General features: G+C 37.5%; 1 protein-coding gene across 1 annotated transcript; it reads right to left on the bottom strand.

Moving 5' to 3' along the window:
* Positions 1 to 14776: 14776 nt before the first annotated feature.
* LOC121379540 (beta-1 adrenergic receptor-like) lies at positions 14777 to 24805 on the bottom strand. The gene is made up of 2 exons (XM_041508184.1): positions 24290 to 24805; positions 14777 to 14920 (listed from the first exon to the last, which is right to left on the bottom strand). Exons 1-2 carry the CDS (start codon positions 24803 to 24805, stop codon positions 14777 to 14779), a joined length of 660 nt encoding a protein of 219 aa, XP_041364118.1.
* Between the last annotated feature and the right edge of the window lie 287 nt (positions 24806 to 25092).

Here is a 25092-nt window from a genome sequence, read left to right as displayed (position 1 = left end):
TCTATTATTAATAACAGTCGTGAAAAGTTTCCACAAATGATCCATATGGGTAATTCCTCTGTAATTGTTGACTTCATTTTTACCACCATTTTGTGCACAGAAATAATAATACCGTTAGTCCAGTTTTTGGGAAAGTAACCCATGTCCAGAATATTATTAAATAATGAACATAATATAGGTAATATTATATCTTTGCATTCGATAAAATACTCCTATATTAAGCCATCTTTTTCTGGACTCTTGTTCCATTTAACGTTACTCAGAACAGTGAAATTTTCTTGTTCCGTTTTAGCACATTCAAATTCCGCACACAGGGCGTCGACGTCGTCACGGTCTGTTTCATTGTCTTCTGCTGAATCTGTAGTCTCACTAATCCACAGTGCCTACACGTTCTTTAAAGTGATTTTTTAAAAATGATCTAGTGTCATATCACAGTTCAACAGATTTGTTTCGCTTCCTAAATTATCTGTAGAATAATTTTGGATTGTGTTTTCTCACAGCGGATAACATGTTTCCTTCTTGTGTCCGGTAAGCCGTGTGTAACCTATTTTGGAACGCGATATACTTATTTCCCAGAGTTCTCAAGGCCGAGTCTCTGTAAATGACAAGGCTTGTCAGAGCATTTCCAACGCAGGTTACAATAGACTCAATAATCGATAATCCACGGTCACATTCTCGGAGATGTCCGTCGATCTTCGTTGCGTTAATCAGTACAGACATTTCAGAATATGTGATGTCCATATTGTTTCAACTGTAAAGTACATGTCATTCATTGGACTGCTGGTAGCAAAATTATTGTCACATATATTTGTTTAATTACTGCATAGATATGGATTGTTCCAATGAATAATTCACACTCCAGCCAGTCCATTATCATATTAATATTATTATATCGACGATTATGTCTGCTTTGGTATTAATAGTTCCGATTAGAATCTGGGTCTCGCGTTATCGTCTGCCTGTTTTATGCTTAATACTCTGGCAAATGTGACACTGGGAAATTACTATATGTGCTTCGAGGGGGGGAGGTGGTGTCTGTCTTGTTTAATAGATTCAGATAATGTTATTTCCTCTGTGTATCGTTATCAATAGTTAATATGTAGGATTCACTCAATATTGATCATTAGCGTGGTTGTGGAGGAACGGTGGGGATGGTGGCCTGGCCCTCCAAATCGCATCTCTTGGTTTGTGACAGCATTTTAAATATGGCTCGAACTTAACAAGTTGTCTCCCACGGCAATTTAAAAAAGAATTGCTGTAGGTGAAACGGCCCACCGACAGCAATTTAAAACAATTGAAAAAACAAAAGAAGACTTTTTTTAGCCAATAAATAAGACTGAAAGGTATTTTGCTGTATGTAGATATATTTTAGATGTAAACATTTTGCCATCATTGAGGAGCTATACCGACGGCCCTTTTGTTCCGTCGGTGATGATCTCGACCTACGACAATTTATATCTTAACGATGGCAATTGCTGTTGGTACCGTCGTTAAATTCGAGCCCTGTATTTATAATCAGGACATTCACTTTCTTTTCTTATAAAATAAATTCAAAGTATATTATATGTTCATGTAGACACTGACAACATAATCAAAAGTTAAAGCATTAAAATATTCAAAATTGTATTTCTACACAGGACATTTTAAAGAATATTTACAATCCATGTCTTTTTAAATGTAGGCCTTTTACAATTGTAGATACAATTTTTGAAATGCTGCTTTTTTCCCCCAGAATATGAAACTGATACACAATTTCAACAAATCTAGACAAAGAATGAAATTAGACATTTCTAACGAGATGTAGCAATGTTAGCATTTTTCAAAGTAAAAAGGAACCAAACAAGAACAGGTTATGCAACATACCAAACATAAAATTTTAATATCTCGGTAACTGCTACATCTGTTACCTTGAACTCTATTGTGCTACTCCTGCGTTTTACTTTCTTTCTTTTTTTTTTTTTTTTTCTTTTTTTTTTTTTTTTTTTTTTTTTTTTTTTTTTTTTTGGGGGGGGGGGGGGCAATGAAAAATACTTTTAAATAAAAATTTTAAAAGATCGCACAACTACTAAAACGACTTAGTATTGTACCAACACCCCAAGTTAAATGTTCCTGAGGGACCACTGTATAAGAGGTGAAATGCCAGGGGAACTTTGGGTGAGGTTTGGAGAGGGATCGTGAAAAAATTGAAATGAATATATAATAAAATTATAACTCACAAAATTTAGGGGGGCGGGCCCCTACCCTCTAGATCCGCCTCTGTAAGTAATATGCCAACAGTATCAAAAGTATTTATAGCTGCATGCAATAATCGAAACACAATGGCCTCTATCCACGAAAGACCAATCATAAATACAATAATACATCAAATGAAAGGTTATAAATATCCAGCAATCCAGGGCTATAAGAGACATGCTGAAAATCTGACAAACTAACACCAATCGTCTGTAGTGTCATGGCTAGTAGACCAATACCCGATTGGCGTTTCTCTTACAACCAATTCCCCCAGCTACAGCAATGTATGTGGCGTAAGAGGGTTTCCACTTTCACACTCTAGACCACGTGTCAAAATAACTGTATGAGTTACCATATAGCTGGAGTTTTACAAACATGCTGAAAAGAAATTCCAAATTGTATATTGTTACGAGACATGACATGTTGAACATTTATGTTCTGTCCACTCTGTGTTCAAAGCGTGGAAGTAATTTTATAAACGATTTGCGAAATGCTGCATTTTTGGCAGAATATAAAAAAAAATTGGCACAAGAATTCAATAGGGCCAGAGACATGATAAAATTCGAAGCTTGGTAAGATATTGCGGGAACATGTGGCAAGTTTTCAATGTAGAAGGGAATCCAGCAAAAGAAGGTTATGCAACATATGAGAAACATAATCTTAATCTCTCTATAACTGCTGCGGTAGTTAACCTGATCACGAATGACGCTCTGTGCACGAGTCGAACATTTCTGTTTTCTGGCAATGAGAAATATTTTAAAATAAAATATAAACGAAATCGCACAACTACCGAAAAGTATTACACCAATCCCATAAGTTAAATATGCTTCAGTGGTTGCTGTCTGGGTAACACATACACCTAAGGTATCAAAAGTATTAATAGCTGCAGGTAATAATCCGAACAACATGGCAGCTGTCCACGCAGAACCAATCAAAAACGTCGTCTTAAGAGGAGTTATCCACATGTAATATCTCAAAGGATAGGTTATGAAAATCCAGCGGTCCATGGCTATGAGAGACCTACTGAAAAGCGATGCTGCAAAACTGACGAAAAACAAGATGTACCAAAGTAAACAGCAGAATTTGTTAGTACTCAAGAATGTATCCACGTCTTCATTTATGAACCAAGCGACACCAAAAGAAGCCGTGAGTCCGGCAATCAAATCGGCGGCCGCCAGTGACGCGATATGTTTATTTCCCATAGTTCTCAGGGCCGAGTCTCTGTAAATGACAATGATTGTCAGAGCATTTCCGACGCAGGTTACAATGGACTCAATAACAGAGACTGCTAGTTGAACTCGGAATCCTGGGCCGAACTCTCGAAGATGGCCACTAGGCTGTGTGCTAGGCGTTACGGACATCTGGAAAACAGTGCTGTTCATGATTTGTTTTGTTTTCTATTGTTTTCTTTTATCATTGCTGTGCAATTTAGATGCTGGCAATGTTATAAAGGTGGTGAACTGATTGCCAAATTCTTTATATTTGTCAAAATTAGTTCTTCAGTACATAGCTTCTTCTTCTTCTTCTTCTTCTTTATTATCTTTTTATTAGTTCCCGTGGAATTGTGAGTACTAGTACTATTTCCATTAATCTGATGTATCTGATCACTGTGTTTGCATTTGGAAATGTCAGTAGTGTTTCCCTCCTGCCTGTCGTTTGTTTTTAGCGGATGATGGCGGTTTGTCTGTGTGCGTCAATGTGGACTGTTATCCACGTAGAATATCCGGTTGTTCTCCACCTCAAAAATAAAGAAAGACGGGAGCTTAAATATTAATTGCGTTTCAAGATAATATCGAAATGTGTTTTGAGCAAGAAATTCGATGACAGCATCACAGCATTCAACATATTAGAATGTATTGCACACATATATAATATATATATATATATGTATATATATATATATATATATATATATATATATATATATATATATATATATATATATATATATATATATATATATATATATATATATATGTGTGTGTGTATGTATATGTCTATGTATATATATATATATATATATATATATATATATATATATATATATATATATATATATATATATATATATATATATATGTGTGTGTGTGTGTGTATGTATATGTATGTGTATATATATATATATATATATATATATATATATATATATATATATGTATATAACTCTTCAAAAAAAGAAACGCAAAAGGGTACAAATGGGTTATAACTCCGATTTTATGTTTCCTACCGGTTCATGCTTTGTGAATATAAGGTCATTGCATGTCCCAAACACATTCCCACGGTTACATTCGATAAAACGCAGCTACTGTACAATAAAGTTCCAAACTGTGAATATTCGCAAAAACGCAGCAACGTGCAAACCATGTCACCACTGCACGTGCGTTGTCTGCACGTGCAACATGAACACCGACAGTATAAAAGTGCAGGGTGTTCGCTTGCCTGGCCTCTGTATCTGGCCGACAGTTGACAATCCAGGACATGCCACGTCTCAGTGAACCGCAGAGAAACAATGCCATCGGCCGACTAGACGCAGGCGAATCCAGAACGGCCGTTGCCAGGGCATTCCATGTGTCCCCAAGCACCATCTCCAGACTGTGGGACCGTTACCAGCAACATGGATCAACACGTGACCTCCCTAGATCCGGTCGACCACGGGTCACTACCCTCGGGCAGGACCGCTACATCCGGGTACGCCACCTTCTGGAACGATTGACTACTGCCACCTCCACAGCCGCAGCAATACCAGGTTTGCGCAGGATATCCGACCAGACCGTACGTAACCGCCTACGTGAGGTAGGAATTCGTGCCAGACGTCCAGTTCGAGGTGTCATCTTAACACCACAACACCGTCGACTCCGACTGCAGTGGTGCCAGATTCATCGACAATGGCCTCAACTGCGATGGAGACAGGTGTGGTTCAGTGACGAGTCCCGATTTCTGCTCCGACGTCATGATGGAAGATGTCGCGTGTATAGGCGTCGTGGTGAACGTTATGCGGCAAACTGCGTGCAGGAAGTGGACAGATTCGGCGGGGGTAGTGTCATGGTGTGGGCAGCCATCTCACACACTGGCAGAACTGACCTGGTCCACGTGCAGGGCAACCTGAATGCACAGGGCTACATTGACCAGATCCTCCGGCCACACATCGTTCCAGTTATGGCCAACGCCAACGCAGTGTTCCAACATGACAACGCCAGGCCTCACACAGCACGTCTCACAACGGCTTTCCTACAGAACAACAACATTAATGTCCTTCCTTGGCCATCGATATCACCGGATTTGAACCCAATTGAGCATCTATGGGACGAGTTGGACCGACGCCTCCGACAGCGACAACCACAGCCCCAGACCCTGCCCGAGCTGGCAGCAGCCTTGCAGGCCGAGTGGGCCACCATCCCCCGGGACGTCATCCGTACTCTGGTTGCTTCAATGGGCAGGCGGTGCCAGGCAGTTGTCAACACACGCGGAGGCCACACCCGATATTGACTCCAGATGACCTTGACCTTGGTGGTGTGTCCTATCACTTACTCACAATGGACTAGAGTGAATTGTGAACAATCCTGCAACATTTGGTAATTATCGGACTCACCATTCAATAATTAAATCAATTCTCCAAATGTTACGACAATGTGGTTTTGCGTTTCTTCTTTTGAAGAGTATATATATATATATATATATAGATATATATATATATATATATATATATATATATATATACATACATACATACATACATACATACATACATACATACATACATACATATATATATATATATATATATATATATATATATATATATATATATATATATATATACCATTAAGTGGAAAATTTTATCCAAAGCAAAGCCATACTCTCCAGCGAGCAAAAGATGTAACCTCTACCTGAAGGAAAAACTGTTCATAATGTATAAACCTGAAACCAGCACACTAAACTCCAAGAATGAACTCGTATCAGCATGTCGACGCAGACGCAAATACCTTCTGTGCGCATACCACACATCACCTATAGACCTGCATAGTGACGTAACCTCGACGTCACAGAGTCCATTACGTCATCAGCTTTCCGTTGACGGTGTAATTAAATCTACGTCTGATGAGTGAGAGCAATTCAACTCTCTCGCGAAACAAGCCTGTCATGTAGAGATAAACATACACTTTTAACGATGTATATATGGTTTCTGTATATAAATAGATATCATATTTGTATATTTTAATTGTCAGAACTTATTGTAGGTGAAACATGTTCATGCTTCAGTTACCTCCCTTGTAAATTACCTTGTCTAATTATTTATGTCAGTGTGACATCGTCTTTTTAAGTTTGATGATTGCCTTTGCATCTGAAAGTATTTGAAAAAATAAGTTTGCAAGTTAAACAACTGCACCTATCAAAAATGATGTAGGACAGAATGTCAACGGTTTAAATATCAATGGTCAAAATGTCAACGGTCACAATATCAGCGGAAACAATGTCAACGGTCAAAATGTCAGCTATTAAAGTCGAACCCAGGTCAAAATGTCAACATTCAGATTATACATAATTTGTGAAAAACAAAACAAAAACCCTTATCATAGTATAACCTTTCATTTGACCAATCAAATCACCACTTTCATTTTATCAAAGACACGTTGGTTGATGAGGTATACATCTAACAAGGGAGAATCCTCTAATTATTCCAAATTTTGTACTGAGCGATACATATCTCTCTCTCTCTCTCTCTCTCTCTCTCTCTCTCTCTCTCTCTCTCTCTCTCTTCTCTCTCTCTCTCTCTCTCTCTCTCTCTCTCTCTCTCTCTCTCTCTCTCTCTCTCTCTCTCTCTCTCTCTCTCTCTGTATATATATACACATACATACATACATAATACACCCACACATATACACACAATACACACCTACAAACACACATACACAAAAAGGTTTACATTTTGACTCGGATACCACATCCATGGTAGACATTTTGTCCATTGACATTCTGTCTGCACACTAAAAATGGATATGACAATAAAATATCTAAACCTTATTGTGTACGAAGCCAAATAATTACGTTAACTTCGATTCATGTTTTGTTATTTGGACAGTCATTTGTCAGGTACGTTTTCACAGCAGTATTACTAAATAATTATTAATTTGACCGTTATCAATTAAAGGCTTACTGTCACGGATTTAAAGACCTTATTTCTCTAAAAATAGATAATAAATAAAATTTACTGTAATTGTTGGAAACCAAATCTAGCTGTCGCATCACCTTAACTGAACCATGATGGAGTGAAATCCAAGTCAACCCTCTCGGTAATTTTAGTAGGTGAATTATGGACCATTGCCATAATTCAATTAGTTTTACAAACTATCATTAATAAATGTAGTATGGTGGTTATGAAGATGGTTGAATAAAGTACATTTAGGAACAAATCAAATTATTTTTGTTCAGGTAATACTTTGTTAGACCATTAAATAGGTCAGTGGTCTGTGACAATATACCTTTAACGCTAATTTTGACAGAAATTTCTTTTTGAAAGCTCATGGTCCAGTTCATTTTCTGTAAGTTTTTTTTCTCCGAGAGGTCCTAGTTCCACCGAAACATTGCATCAATGTATTATGGCGGCACGTTTTTGATAGAATTATTGAATTATTAATTTGATAAAATATAAATGACAAAATAGCTATGAAAATATAAAGTACTAGTGTGCAAGTGACAAAAACGTTATTTCCATTAACAACTGTTTCAAAATAACCTGATAGGCCCTGCCGTCGTCATTAGTCTTAGAACACAAATCCAAGTTTTTAAAAAAAGAAAAAAAAGTGAGGTTACTTACAATACAGACATAATATGTATCCCATTGTTTCCCATTTATTATATCTGTATCTTTTTATTTCATGACTCTTTGAAGTTTCCCCAGTTTTGTTTGTGTTTAAAAGCGATACTTAAAATTTCTATGTGAAAATAAAATTCCAAAATATAATTTTCACACATATTGACGAAATGTAATACACTTATAATTATTTAATCAAAACAATCATTATTATTAACAGTCATAAATACAATATTTGTATACCATTTCATTTGTTTTCAATAAAAAAAAATAAGAAGTCCAACAAAATAATAATAGAATGTAATTTTTAAACTTTTCATTTCTTCTTCTTTTCCTCTCTCTGGCAAAAAGATTTCCATGGGCGATTCTCTCTCTCTCTCTCTCTCTCTCTCTCTCTCTCTCTCTCTCTCTCTCTCTCTCTCTCTCTCTCTCTCTCTCTCTCTCTCTATCTCTCTCCCCCTCTCTGGTTTATTTATCTTGAGGGTTTGCTTTAAATTATTTTTCTAATAGTGTTGTTATTTTTCTTCTCAAAAATAAGGGAAAATGTATATAATAAATAGAACATTGTGTTGTGTAAAAGCCATATTTTACTCACTGCTTGCAAGTCATGAAAATATGGTTTTCAGACAAAAATCGTATTTGGGAAAAAAATTAAGTAGCCGCTCTATATTATTATTACCTTTTTTCTTTGATGTGTTGCGCTGTTGCTGGGGACGTGGACGCCAACTACAGTTTCCAAGCAGCACTGTAGAAGTAGAAAGACGAACGTGGAGAAAAAGAAAGAAAGAAAAAAAGGAGAGAGAGAGAGAGAGAGAGAGAGAGAGAGAGAGAGAGAGAGAGAGAGAGAGAGAGAGAGAGAGAGAGAGCCCAACAATAACATAATCTTAATCTCGTAATTATTGTATTTAGTGGCATCCTCAACCTCATCCTTTGTTCAGAACAAATAAAAAAGGTAAGATTTTAAATATATACTTACCTGTGTTTTTGAAAAGTTTTGTTCTGCGCAGTCAACACTGTTTTTACGGAGATAATATAAATAAAAAACATTTAACATAACTGCTTGGAATCGTGCGTTACAGTGTGTTAAAAACATGAACTGTCCGCGATTTGTTATATATATATATATATATATATATATATATATATATAAAATACAATAACTAGATCGATAAATCAAATGAAATATCTGCCTTATGGCATTCGGGGTTCACTGCATAGATAACGCTCCCGAGGAATCCGATATTTGATAGTTGGGAAGAGATTAAATGTGAAGCATTATTGGCGTCCGCACTTATAAGTAATTTCTAGAACGGTCGTTTTCAAAACCGTGAGGGTGTATGTTTTTGTAGTTGTTGGGTTTGAGTGTGTACGTGTGTGCACCTGATTGGAGGGATGGGGGGGTTTTCTGTTTGTTTTCGGTTGGTGTTTTTTGGGGTGGGTGATGTTTGATTGTTTGTTGTTGTTGTTTTTGGAGGTGGGGGCTTGAATTGGCAAATATGGGCCTTCGTACTTATAACTACTTTTCAGAACGGTTGTTTCCCAACCCGTGAAGCTTGTTCAGGAGATTGAGTGCTCGCATATTTACAGAGTAAAAGCAGTTGCGCTCCTGACTGGATATTGATTGTTTGTCCAAGTACTATTATCCATTGCCAATAAATGACTACACTTGTATTTAGTGCACAACTGTTGTGCAGTATACACTAGAAATTGAAACAAGTGCAGGGTAGCCTACATCCAAAATGGTTTTCAGCAAAAAACGAGTGTTGCTAATTATTAAAACATTCACCAAATCTCCTTAATGGTATGTGACCCCACATTTTCTTGCAGGTTGACTGACTATGAGAAGCCACATTTTGTTTATTGGTCTACTGCCTGTGTGTGTTGATAAGCTGCTTATATAACTTGTATTAGTAAACGTTATCTTTACCAGCAATAGGAATGGTTTTGGTTCAGTGTAACCTTAAATGAAAGCGATAGGATCCAATGAAAACGAATCAGGTTGTTGGAGAGCGCTCTAAACATGCAATAATTCATCACTTCTGGCAGTGTCTAATATGATTAGTGGGCTTATTTCTCTAAATATGGATTATAAATGACAATTACATTAATTTGGAATACCACACCTTGCTACTGTATCACCCAAAACATTTTAATTGAACCATGAAAATGTGGGAATCCCATGACAACCTATGAGCAGTATCATTTTTAAAAATTGGAACTCTTTTATTAGGAGTCTGAAACGTACGACAAAACCGAGTATTGATGAGGCTATATATACGACAGCCGTGTAAAGTACCTTTGAATTGTATACTAGTATACAGTGCACGGCCGCCGTAGAGACTTCAAAATAATTTAGAATATATTATTTCTTGACACACCCCCCCCCCACCCCCCCACCCCAAAAAAAAAAAACACCGGCGAATACGCTGAAATAAAATAATAAATAGTTGGAACATAAACTCACGATTTTTGTTTATTATTATTATTTGTTTTATTATTTGGTTTATTTTTATTTTTTATTGTTTTTATTATTGGTTTTTGTTTTTGGGGGGTTTTTTCTGGGAGTTTTGGGGGGTTTCGGTTTTTTACGGAGCTATCGTACACAGGACCATTGCGGGCGCGTGTGCAGGGGTTTAGCAAGGGGAGGACAATTATCGGGGAACAAAACAACAGAAAACAAAATTTGCTAAAAGCAGGGGATTGAGCAAGCGATTATTATTATTATTTATTTTTATTTTATTTATTTTGGGGGGATGGGGGGGGGGGGAACGAGGGTTATTTTGTTGTTTAATTTGTTTGTTGTTTGTTTTTTGTTTGTTTGTTTTTTTGTGTGTTTTTTACGGAGCTCCGTACACAGTACCACTGCAGACGCGTGTGCAGGGATTTTAGCATGGGGAGGAGGTCTACACGGAGGCGAGCGAAGTTTATGGTGAGGGGTCGAGACATGTTCCCCGAAAAATGTATCACAAAAAAAAAAAAAGCTTGTACAAGGAGATGGATGTGTGCCTGCACAGACAAAAAACAAATTGTGGCACAATCATTTTTGCTTAATACACAAAATAATGTCCTCTAACCGTACCGATCTGCGAAACTAGCTAAACTGTCTTACCGAATCATAATTATTAATTATACTTATCTGTAACAATAGTGGTACACTGACTGTTCGAAAACAGATAACACGTTTTCTTCAGACTGTTTCCAGTTACAAGCCCCCGCTGTTAGTTTGTGTACTGTCAGTAGTTGGTGTGTATTTATCTTCTTTTACAGATAATAATAATTATTATTATTATTATTATTATTATTATTATTATTATTATAGTACTGCAGGGGCGATATTACGCTATTCATATACGGTAGCAAGGTAAAATGGGTATGGCGCCATACCCAAATTTTATTGCAGATTTAAAAAAATTAAAGCTGCAATGTCTGGTTTCAATCGTATATAATCAAGTTCTAAGTTCAAATACAAGCATAACTGCACTTTTAATTCACTTGCGAGTTGTCGTCATTAACGCATATCGTCAAATGCTTACTAGCCAGTTAGAAGGCCTCAGATTACAGTTATCTTCCCATTTGGTTGTCGAAAATCCGGAAGTTTCACCGCGCAAGTAGTCTGCTGTTTGACTGTGATTATTTCATGGCAGACAGCTATGAAGTGGCAACTGTTTGACTGAAGTGACAGGGGATAGCATGTAGTTTGTAAACATGTGTAACTTGTTGACATTGAAGACTTGTTTGTGGTAATTCCGGCCCATGCAAAAGTAGTGCTTTTTGTGTAAAATGGGTGTACTCCGGCCTGGTTTAGAGGGTGTGTCTGTTTAAACCAATATGCTGGGAGAAAGAGCTGGACAACAGGGGTTGTCCTTTTCAGGGTATGTGTCCCCCATGCAGGCAAAGGTACATACAAAACATCACAGGCCTGCTGATATTAATAAAAATGTTATAGCCACTAAGGCTATATAGAAACATATAGCGAAATTAATTGTGGTCTGAGGCCAGAACAATTCTCGCCATTTTGTAATACCGAGCGGATTCTAGCAGCCACTTCCTAGCAGCCAATTACGCTAGCAGCCAATTTCAGCAGACACGCATGGCGACGTTCTAAACACCGGACTCATACGCCTTTTATAATGTGTGTTGTGGTGTGGGCTATACGAAACTAGTTGAACATCCTACATTACCGTAGTACAGACTGATTTTTAAAGTGATACTTCAAATATTATAAAAGTGCTTAATAAAACGGTTAAGTTGTATTTATACGGATATTAGTAACAATAAGACTGTGAAAATGAGTCTTGGTTGTTATTTTGTTTTTGTGTTGTTATTATATAAAGATACTCTTTAAAACTCTAAAATTCTTAAGTTGTAGTGAATACTAAAAATTAGCATAACAGTTTGTTTAAAAGTGTGTGAAATACAGGTAACAATCGAAAGCTGTATGAGTCCGGTGTTTAGAACGTCGCCATGAGGGTCTGCTGAAATTGGCTGCTAGCGTAATTGGCTGCTAGGAATTGGCTGCTAGAATCCGCTCGGTTTTAGTAATGCAACAATAGCCGAACCGTACTATTTTTAGCCCAGAGGGAGCCCGGCAAAAGTGTCCCACTTTCAAAATAGTGGGTTTATTTTTAACTTAGAAAAGCCAGTGTAGTGAAACCAATTCGGAGTGCGGCGTCTTATATGCACCAAACGTAATGGGATTTTCTGTTCTAAATGCTTAAATAATAAAAAATATTCCAGACAATGCACGTTTAAGTTAACCTTGACAAAATTAATGACTCTTTATTATTACTGTGTGATTTTCATAACCCTAACCCTACACCTAACCCATATTATTTCTGCCGGCCGTCGTATATATAGCCACTTCGTATATAAACACCGTCTAGTTCACAGTATTCTTTAAAAATGTAGTAATTCCTATTCCAAACCATTTGTAATTACCCATGGGGTTATGGCATATTTTATATAATAATAAATTTGACAAACTGAAAAATTAATGCGGTGTTTAGGTGTTTAGATTTTTCCGCGAACAACAAACGATAAATTTATGTGTACATGCATAGGCCTAACTAGTCGAATCGTCGTCGTTTAAAATGCTTCTTTTGCTAAAATAAATTAATGTATAAGCTTATTATCATTCAGTACATGTTTATATATCTTTTTATAACTTATTTTCATTGTTTTTCATTCGATTTACCCTACGTCGCATAGGACGGTCAAGCGTTCTCGTTATACGAGCTTGGCAAATCGTTTTGACATTGCAATTATTCGGGGGTTGCCCATCACGTGACTACAAAAATAATACGTACACCTCTTCGCTCCAAATAGCCGTTATTTTTTCCTGAATTATGGACCGTTGACATAATTCAATTATTTTTACAAAATATCAGTAATTAGTGGGTTATGGTAGTTATGTAGATGATTAAATAAAGCACTTTTAGCGACATTGTAAATAAAGTACTTGTTAGGTCATTAATTAGGTCAACCATCCGTGACAGAGTGCCTTTAGTTCATTCTCAGGATGTAAATACTATTAGATGCTATTAGATATAATAGCTAAGCAAAATGTCCTCTCCAAGACTCACCCACCCTGAATTTTGACCCGGTGTGACCTATTGTTATAATGATCAACGGCATTTTTCAAGAACTAAAAGCATTGTAGAAAATATCATTTCTTCTCAAATATCATATCTCGGAATTTTTTATTAACATTAAATATTGGAGAAAGTCTTCCTGTGATGAAGTTCTTGCCTTGTAAAGTGTATTTCACTTTGTTTTAAATTAAAAAAAACAAAAAAACAATATATATATATATATATATATATATATATATATATATATATATGTTACAGTCAATGTGTAAAAACAGGCAATCTGTAGAGTGCCTGAAAATTTCAGGCAATCTGTAAAGTAACTGATTCACTCAGGCAATCTGTATATTGCCTAAATATTTCAGGCAATATACACATTGCCTGACTTTTCAAGGTAATTTCTAGACACATTGCCTGAAATGAAAGATCCATCATTCATTGACAGCAATTGTTATAAAGGTAAGCACAACTAGTGACAAAATGCAATATTATTTAATTCACATAATGGATAATTAATCACAAGATGCACATCATTAAAACAATTAGAATATTTTTGCTACGGTTTTGAGATAAATGCATTAAAACATACATCACATACATCATTAAAACAATTTGAATATTTTTGCTACAGAGTTGAGATAAATACATTAAAACATACATAGATGCAAATCATTAAACAATTTGAATATTTTTACTACGGATATGAGATAAATGCATTAAAACATACATCACATACATCATTAAAATATTTACAAACTAGCGCTTCTACGCATTTATTTATTTAGACAGGTCAGACTGGAGTGGCATCTGCTACTGCACTTTACACCTGCCTTGTAGCACTTGCAGCGGTTTGATGAGCATCGTTTGTCACTAATAGCACAATTACATTTTGCGTAGCCCTGACCTCCACCCAATGACTCGTCTTTCACTGCATGTCTGAGTCCCAACTCAATGTCGGTACACATGTCACTTAAAGTATATAACTTTTGGTTACATAAATCAAACTGGTTCCTGCTGTATCGTCCTTTAAGTAGTCCTGCGTGAACTGCAATGCAGTACAAGTCATTTTGATCTCGATCAACAATCACACCCATGATGCTACGAGGATCCCCTTTACCACGGTCTACCAAAGGGATAGGAATGGTCACGTTGTCTCCTGGGTTACCAGCAACATGCTCCAGACGACTTCGTTTGACCATGCGTTCTGCTTGTGCCATCTGACCATCAGCTGCTCGCTTACGTTGAATATAGATGTTCTCTTGCTGCACTGAGAGTTGAGCTGGTTGTTCTAGATGTAAAATAAAACGTTGTTAAATGATTTTTTTAAGTATTGATAATGTTTGATGAACTGTCTGTTGTAGCATATACTGCAATGAGATCCTCTTCAGACACCATGCGTTCCAGAATGTCAGTTGGTAAGACAGAGGTACGCAATCCAATTCGTGCATCAGTACCGAATAAGGCCTTGTAATCCGTTGCAAAAACATTCATATACCATATTAAGACAGGTTAACATCAAAAGTTATCATGAACGGGCTTCTAATCCATTGAAAAAACAATCTATTTTAAGGTAATTAACCGTTACGATTATTCTTTCAAAGTATAGAATTAACAGATTAAGACAGTGTGAGATTAAAAGCAATATTTTGAATCTTAATTACTTTGATGTCAAGCTTTTCGTAAGTGTTTTGTTTTTGGAGAACGTTTTTGTGGAGATTTTTATTTGAAATAAATTACATAATTTTACATAATATTGCATTTTGTCACTAGGTGTGTTTACCTTTACAACAATTGCTTTCAATGAATGGTGGATCTTTCATTTCAGGCAATGTGTCTAGAAATTACCTTGAAAAGTCAGGCAATGTGTATATTGCCTGAAATATTTCGGCAATATACTATTACAGAGTGCCTGAGTGAATCAGTTACTTTACAGATTGCCTGGTTTTACACATTGACTGTAACATATATATATATATATATATATATATATATATATATATATATATATATATATATATATATACTCTTCAAAACAAGAAACGCAAAACCACATTGTCGTAACATTTGGAGAATTGATTTAATTATTGAATGGTGAGTCCGATAATTACCAAATGTTGCAGGATTGTTCACAATTCACTCTAGTCCATTGTGAGTAAGTGATAGGACACACCACCAAGGTCAAGGTCATCTGGAGTCAATACCGGGTGTGGCCTCCGCGTGTGTTGACAACTGCCTGGCACCGCCTGCCCATTGAAGCAACCAGAGTACGGATGACGTCCCGGGGGATGGTGGCCCACTCGGCCTGCAAGGCTGCTGCCAGCTCGGGCAGGGTCTGGGGCTGTGGTTGTCGCTGTCGGAGGCGTCGGTCCAACTCGTCCCATAGATGCTCAATTGGGTTCAAATCCGGTGATATCGATGGCCAAGGAAGGACATTAATGTTGTTGTTCTGTAGGAAAGCCGTTGTGAGACGTGCTGTGTGAGGCCTGGCGTTGTCATGTTGGAACACTGCGTTGGCGTTGGCCATAACTGGAACGATGTGTGGCCGGGGGATCTGGTCAATGTAGCCCTGTGCATTCAGGTTGCCCTGCACGTGGACCAGGTCAGTTCTGCCAGTGTGTGAGATGGCTGCCCACACCATGACACTACCCCCGCCGAATCTGTCCACTTCCTGCACGCAGTTTGCCGCATAACGTTCACCACGACGCCTATACACGCGACATCTTCCATCATGACGTCGGAGCAGAAATCGGGACTCGTCACTGAACCACACCTGTCTCCATCGCAGTTGAGGCCATTGTCGATGAATCTGGCACCACTGCAGTCGGAGTCGACGGTGTTGTGGTGTTAAGATGACACCTCGAACTGGACGTCTGGCACGAATTCCTACCTCACGTAGGCGGTTCCGTACGGTCTGGTCGGATATCCTGCGCAAACCTGGCATTGCTGCGGCTGTGGAGGTGGCAGTAGTCAATCGTTCCCGAAGGTGGCGTACCCGGATGTAGCGGTCCTGCCCGGGGGTAGTGACCCGTGGTCAACTGGATCTAGGGAGGTCACATGTTGATCCATGTTGCTAGTAACGGTCCCACAGTCTGGAGATGGTGCTTGGGGACACATGGAATGCCCTGGCAACGGCCGTTCTGGATTCGCCTGCGTCTAGTCGGCCGATGGCATTGTTTCTCTGCGGTTCACTGAGACGTGGCATGTCCTGGATTGTCAACTGTCGGCCAGATACAGAGGCCAGGCAAGCGAACACCCTGCACTTTTATACTGTCGGTGTTCATGTTGCACGTGCAGACAACGCACGTGCAGTGGTGACATGGTTTGCACGTGGCTGCGTTTTTGCGAATATTCACATTTTGAAACTTTATTTTACAGTAGCTGCGTTTTATCGAATGTAACCGTGGGAATGTGTTTGGGACATGCAATGACCTTATATTCACAAAGCATGAACCGGTAGGAAACATAAAATCGGAGTTATAACCCATTTGTACCCTTTTGCGTTTCTTTTTTTGAAGAGTATATATATATATATCAGGACAAATGTGTACACAAACACAGTTGTTTCCCCTTACGTCGCTCTTAAATGACTTTTAATGGCTGAAAAAGCCATAAATATTATGTTTTTCAAACGTTTTAAAACGAAATCTTTGTTTTACAAACTATTACAACTGAGAAAATATATGCAAATCACTTAATAAATATATGGTCTTCCATAAAAGGTGTTCGAAACTATTTTCGAACCGTAATATTGCTCGAAATGAAGACCACTCTGCGAAAACAATACATGATCATTATATGGACGTTTTAAGCATCGACAATAAAGAATGGACTTTTAATCCATTAGGTTCACAAATCTAATATCTGGGCCGTAGCTAGCGGGTGGGGGGGCGGGGCAGAAAAAAATTCGGAAAAATTATAGAAACTGAAAGAAAATTATCTTCTTAACCGTTTAAGGAGTTTTAGACTATTAACTACTCAGTTGCCACCCCCCCCCCCCCCCCCAACACAAAATCCTAGCTACGGCCCTGAATATTACAACAATTATTTTACAATATGCATTCTAATGAGTCGAACAAAGACAATTTTCAAAACTAATGTTAACTTTTGTTTACCGTAGTTTGTCATAAACAGATGATATAACCAGACGGTGTATTATTAAAAAACGCCCTTAGTGTAATTAATTCCGTTAAATTGCATGGAATTTGAAATCTCTTGACGTTCATACAAATTTGATTCAAATGAAAAGCACTTATATTTGTTTATTATGTACCATGGTGATCTTGAAAGTAGGAACAAGAAGTTACTTTTGGTCTTACTAAAGGGAAACAACTCGTCTTATTAAATATATATTTATCCTGACAAGCAAACAAACCAAAACTCATTATTTTATTATCTGGCCATACTAAGGTAGAATAATACCGAATGGATGGATAGGATGCAAACTATTAAATTAATATTTGTGCAACAAAGAAGATAATGAATTAACATGGCAATATAATTTAGTTTCGTCCTTGTATCCACGTTCGGTCCAAGCACGCTATTTTGAGCAAATACATCAGTTATCTGCGCCGTCTGTTCTGAAGCCAGAGATTTATGGTTAGTCGTTAATGGTTAGTGGTGTTGTCTCTACCGATGTGATGATCGTTGATAAAAATCGATTGTGTGATAAATTGTTTGATGATGGAATTGTAAATATGCTGGGATTGGTATTTGTTTTCATATGTACATACAGAAAAAGGATATTAAATATTTAATAAAAGATAAATTTGAGAATATCTATGTGAACACGACAATGCTTATGGTTAAAATTCTTTTAACCATAAAATGCTTTTATGGTTAAAAGGTTGATGCGCAAACGGATTATAACCGATGGTTGATGATAGAATTCCAACCGATTCTCAACACTAGTTAATGGACAGTGAGAGAGAAACGGATGTAGTGGGCTTACACTTTTCCAACGAGCCAATAAAATTCACTTCAGGTAGGGGTCGGAACTGAACTAAAATGATAATTCTGGGGCACTTAGTGTTCAAAGATTGAATTAAATGTTTACACTTCACGGTAACGGTATCGGTGGGTGATGAGAGATAAGTGCAAAGGGAGAACTGGCAGATATAGTGCTGGGACATCTGGGATGTGATCATTCTAAGAACAGCGTTCAGCACAGCAACTCGGCTAACCAAATTTTATTGCTTGTAACATAATACTTAAGGTGATGAGAAGTAATAGGGATTATCAATCTAATTAAAATTAGCTCCACTATTATATGTGGATCTAACACCAGCCAGTTGGAGCTCATGTCCACCAATCAAAACCTTACTTGCAGAATCCTGCCAGTGATTTAAAAATAATTTGAAAACATTTCGAATTATACTGAGGGTATACGACATGTTTCGTGTGAATTACGAATGCCTTAAAATATGTTTTATTTTATAAAATAAATAATTTGTAATGTAAAACTGAAGACTGATTTAGTTTGGGTTTTTTTTATAAATAAATAAATAATTTTTAATGTAAAATTGAAGACTGATAACCCACCCCGTACGCATTGGTATGGTTCGCTGTACTGCGGCCACTAAAATAGACTCGCCCGATATTTTTAGAATTTGTATGCTCCCAAATAACGTTATAACAGGCTAAGTGTGATTGGTCAATATTTAAATTATTATTTACAGACGAAATGTTACCTGGACATTGGGGATTACGCAGTGTTGTTAGCAATCCGATTAAAATTAGTTCTACTGGTCTAAATAAGGCATTCGTAATTCACATGAAACATATCGTATACCCTCAGGATAATTCGGAATGTTTTCAAATTATTTTTAAATCACTGGCAGGATTCTGCAAGTAAGGTTTTTGATTGGTGGACATGAGCTCCAACTGGCTGGTGTTAGATCCACATGTAATAGTGGAACTAATTTTAATTAGATTGAGGGATTATTAAACAGTTAGGTACACAGGTTGTTTGATGGTCTGTGCAAACAAACTTACTACAAACCTATCGCTTGTTCCAGAGTCTTTGGCCCAGATTTTATTGAGGTTTATCTCTGGGTTTTTTAGAGCAAGGTTAATACAGGTACGTGTTGTAGCAGTTTTTAATTGTATTATGGATATTTGGTATATATGTCAAAACGGTGAACGTTAATTAGCATGTTAATTAGCTGCTGAATAAACGCTGGTCTCGTCAAAGATAGTGCTGTTGTAAAACGTTTAAAGTGGTGATTAAACGTTACAGTTCTGTTAATGCCAATTTCAGACTACCAACAGTCACTACAGAGGTGTCCAACTCGACAGATGCATTGTAATTCTCCCCCCCCCCCCCCCCCAACTCCCGATTTACGACGGGTGCCCTCAGATTAACAACTAATCGACCATAGTAGGTGTATACGACGAACATCGAGTTGTATGAGCGCTCAGACTAGCAGTTGGACAGTCGTAGAAGTCGTGAGATCGGCCAGTTGGTCAACGTCGTTTAACAGTTGGTAGTCTGAGATTAATATTAACCATACCACTAATATGTATTAATTGATCTCTTAGCTTTGAATGGCGGTTCCTAAGGACGAGCACCTGATACAGGATCATGGAAGCAGTCACGACTTTGTTTAACATCCTTTTGACTCTGCCTTGTGCAGAGATACGATTTTGATATCGGAATACGGTTTTGTCGTTCATATTTGAATATCTGATCCGATGAATAAGATAAATCGGACAAAAAAATATATTTATCGTTTAACTAAAATCGAATCACGGACATTTAGTTTGGTAAACCGAGGAAGTACAACACCATTTTAATAATTATTTCAGAAACGACTGAATGAAATAATGCTGGGGATGCGGTGTCTGAAAATGTTTTGCAATTTCTAGAAAGTCATGACTGTTACCTGCACTAACTGTCTGTTACAAGAAAACATTCTATATTTCCCTTCGTAGAGCATTCCTTCTTATTTATTTATCAACCTGGAACCTCCTATCTTTCTTTGAGCTTATTTTGAAGTCCACCTCCACATCCCAGTCATTGTCTCCTTAACCATGGCAGGTATTTATCACTTATGACCATCCGTGCCGACACACCTGGCATTCCCACCTGGTTTTCCAGTTGCAATCAAGCAATGCCACATGATTCGAGTGCCTTGTGCGAGAATAGCCGACTGCATAACCAGAAAGCGATGAAATCGTAATGTTTGTCTTGTCACAATCAGCTATTCTCGTACGATGCACTTGTATCGTGTGGCGCACCCTTTAGTCTGACTACTTCTCAGAGTGTTTAGTGGTTACTTCTGGCATTGTTGCTAAGAGGCTCCTGGAATCACCCAATATACTTCCATACTCCCGGCGATCGCTTGTTAATGGAGCAAGACATAAATTCTATCTCAAATCTCAATACTGGAAAAGCTTTTAATCACATACTGGACATTTTCTGTTCATGTGCATAGCTGGTATAATGTCCACATTATGCCACTTCAAACAAACAGATAACAAAAATTACCAGTTACCGAGGAATTATCCTCATCGACATAATGTGTAATCTGTTGTCAAAATCGACAGTAAAGGATTGGAATTTGTCATGGTAATGAATAATATAATCATTGAAAATGTAGGTGGTTTTCAAACAAACCGCATTTACGCATAAACGCATAAACGCTGCTTTAAAAAAAAGCAGGTTTTTTAATGGCGTAGCACCGGCCTCGGTGGAGACAGGTGTCGTGGTTAAGCCATCGGACATAAAGCTGGTAGGTACAGGGTTCGCAACTCGGTACCTGCTCCCACTCAAAGCGAGTTTTAACGACTCAGTGGGTAGGTGTAAGACCACTACACCCATATCTCTCTCACTAACAACTAATAACTAACCCACTGGACAGACCGACAGACCAGAGAGTTGGGTATGTGTGCCCAGGACAGCGTGCTTGAACCTTAATTGGATATAAGCACGAAAATAAGTTGAAATAAATTAAATGCACTGTATACATGTCAACATGTTTCTGTTATTGCCTAAAGTTTTACAACTCATCAGCATACATAATAAATACATGAATATATATATATATATATATATATATATATATATATATATATATATATATATATATATATATATGTACCGTATAATGGTGGGCAGTGATTTTCACATAATCGTCAACAATCACTCTCTATGCAAATTGGTTGAGTAGATTCCATTTATTTATGCTTCCTCCGTTTTCATTTCATTTCATTTCAACTTATTTTCGTGCTTATATTCAATTAAGATTCAAGCACGATGTCCTGGGCACACACACCTCAGCTATCTGGGCTGGCTGTCCAGGATAGTGGGTTAGTTGCTAATTGTTAGTGGTTAGTGAGAAAGAAGAGGGTGTTGTGGCCGTACACCTACCCACTGAGTCGTTAAAACTCGCTCTGTGTGGGAGTCGGTACCAGGCTGCGAACCCTGTACTTACCAGCCTTATGTCCGATGGCTTAACCACTGCGCCACCGAGGCCGGTGTCCTCCGTAAGCGCGTGAGTGTAGGCCTACCCGATCACTTTATGCATTGTCGATTACATGTACGTATACGTATATACGTATTCGTATACGAATACGGTTTACGGACAAATAGAATTTAGTAACATCTGGGGTGTAGTGGAGTAAACATTCCTCTTTTTGTTTCCCTTCCAGTGAGTCTACAATTTGATAATCGTTCATTTTCACCTGAATTAGGCCTATTATTAAATACTGAGTATTTTTATATTTGTTTCATTGTGTGTCTGTATATCTGTTTAAAAATGATCTTAAACGCAAAAAATTAAAACAAACACAAACATATTAAAGAAAATTCACATTGTATTTACGGTTATATGGTGTCAGACATATGGTTAAGGACCACACAGATATTTAGAGAGGAAACCCGCTGTCGCCACTTCATGGGCTACTCTTTTCGATTAGCAGCAAGGGATCTTTTATATGCACCATCCCACAGACAGGGTAGTACACACCACGGCCTTTGATATACCAGTCTTGCTGAACTGTCTGGAACGAGAAATGGGCCCACAGACGGGGATCGATCCCAGACCGACCGCGCATCGAGCGAGCGCTTTACCACTGAGCTACGTTCCACCCCCACGAACATATTAACAGAGTTTTAAATATATTTATGATACTAACTAAATAGGCCAAACTCGTGAGCCTCATTTAAAACCAATAACAATCGCCTGAAGTGTCGTGGTTCCCGGGATCGATAACAGAATGGGGTTCCAGGGATAGCTTTGGCAATCGCTAAGTTCGCCGATCCGCGACTGTCAATTTTAAAATCAATTGGCGAATTTTATTTTAATTTGGCGATTGGCGAATTTCATTTTAATTTGGTGAAATAACTTGATACTGATGTGTTGTTAGTAAATAACTTTGTTCCTGCAATTTTTAAAGCTTAATAGATAATTTGGCAAAATGTTCAGCTCACCCAAGCTATATCTGGACCGTTGTATGGGTTAGAACAAGTGCCCCACGTCTGTTATGTCAAATGCAGTAGTGTAATATATACTAGAATAACTGGGTTTTGTCGTACAATATCGGCTTTATCTTGTTAGAATGGCGATAGCAGCGAGTCTCAGCCGAGAGCCATGCATCATTCGACCTGAGCAGGATAAAGCCAATATCTTAAAAGACGGTAACCCGTTATTTTATTTTATCCACATAAAACGAAATACAATAAAACGAACATTTTATTTCACAACGTTTCTGTTCATCCGGGTAATATGTCCACATGTGTTGAATGCACTGTCCCCTACAGTATGGCATTGTATACACCAAAATAAAATAGTTCTTAAATAACACTTTATTTCTTAATTTTAAATACAACATTGTCTTCAAAATAGTTGTTAAAATTCAAAGAAAAAAAATCAACAGAAAATAAAAGAATAAGTAACTTTGAACAATAAAAGTTTAAAGTTTGTTTTGTTTAACGACACCACTAGAGCACATTGATTTATTAATCATCGGTTATTAGATGTCAAATTGAACAATATGACATTCCTTTGCTAATAATAACTAGAAGTAGTTCCGTCTGAAAAAGCTGTATTTTTGGTTAGTGTCCGAAATTATAGAAATTTATCTAGTCATCATAGATTCACAATAAATATAGTGATTGCAGGATAAATTGTATTGTCTATGGGTCCGCCTAGTAAGATGTAGCAGCTTTCTCTGTTCACTCTCTAGTCCAAGTGTTAAATAAAACAGTTTAAAAATAGATGTATGCTTCTCCAGGGCAAATTTAAAATTAAATGTTATGGCCTGGAAGTAATTTTAAAAACGATTTCCGAAATTCTGCATTTTTGGCAGAATACAAAAAGAAATTGGCACAAGAATTAAATAGGGATAAAGAAATGACAAAATTCGAAGCCTCACGAGATATTGTAGGCATATATGGCAAATTTTCAATGTAAAATGGAACCCAGCATACAAATGTTATGCAACATACCAAAAACAGAATCTTAATCTGTCGGTAACTGCTTCGTCTGTCACCTTGAACTCCATATTGTGCTTGAGTACAACGCTTTTGTTTTCTGGCAATGAGAAATATTTTAAAATAAAATGCAAAAGATATCACACAACTGCCGAAAAGTACTGTACCAACACCGTACGTCAAATATTCCTGTGTTATCATCGAATAAGTAGTACATTTACCTACAGTGTCAAAAGTATTAATAGCTGCAGGTAATAATCCAAACAACATGGCAGCTGTCCACGCAGAACCAATCAAAAACGTCGTCTTAAGAGGCGTTATCCAGATGTAATATCTCAAAGGATAGGCTATAAAAATCCAGCGGTCCAGGGCTATGAGAGACATGCTGAAAAGCGATGCTGCAAAACTGACGAAAAACAAGATGTACCAAAGTAAACAGCAGAACTTGCAGTAAGAGAAGAATGTGGTGACGTCTTTATTTATAAACCAAATGACGTCGAATAAGCCCGTGAGCCCTGCAATGAAATCGGCGTAGGCTAGCGACACCACGTGTATATTACCCAACGTCCTCAAGGCGGCGTCTCTGTAAACCACAATGATTGTCATAGCGTTTCCAACGCACGTCACGACGGACTGAATAATCAAGACTGCCAGTAGAACTTTGTATGTGGGGCTTAGTTCTTGATGCTTGTCATGATCAGTGCTAGTCGTTACAGACGTCGCAGAAACCGTGCTGTTCATGTTTTGTTTAGTTCTCTAATGTCCCTCTGAATGTCTGAAACCGTGCTGTTCATGATTTATATAGATCTCTGGTGTTCCTTTGAACGTCTGAAACCGTGCTGTTCATGTTTTATATAGATCTCTGGTGTTCCTTTGAACGTCTAAAACCGTGCTCTTCATGTTTTATATAGATCTCTGATGTCCCTTTGAACGTCTAAAACCGTGCTGTTCATGTTTTATATAGATATCTGATGTCCCTTTGAACGTCTAAAACCGTGCTGTTCATGTTTTATAGAGATCTCTGGTGT

This window comes from Gigantopelta aegis, chromosome 8, assembly GCF_016097555.1.
Source record: "Gigantopelta aegis isolate Gae_Host chromosome 8, Gae_host_genome, whole genome shotgun sequence".
In the NCBI taxonomy this organism is placed as follows: Eukaryota; Metazoa; Mollusca; class Gastropoda; order Neomphalida; family Peltospiridae; genus Gigantopelta; species Gigantopelta aegis.
Note: the sequence above shows the minus strand (reverse complement) of the source record. Positions and strands in the feature narration are given on the sequence as shown.

Bases quoted from the DNA above. Each gene is read 5' to 3' on its own strand.
- LOC121379540 (XM_041508184.1), bottom strand. From the start codon at position 24,805: ATGAACAGCACGGTTTCTGCGACGTCTGTAACGACTAGCACTGATCAT. The intron at 14,921-24,289 runs GTAGGTAAATGT...TTTTACATCTAG, and splicing joins CTATTAATACTTTTGACACT to AACAACCAGCTCAACTCTCA.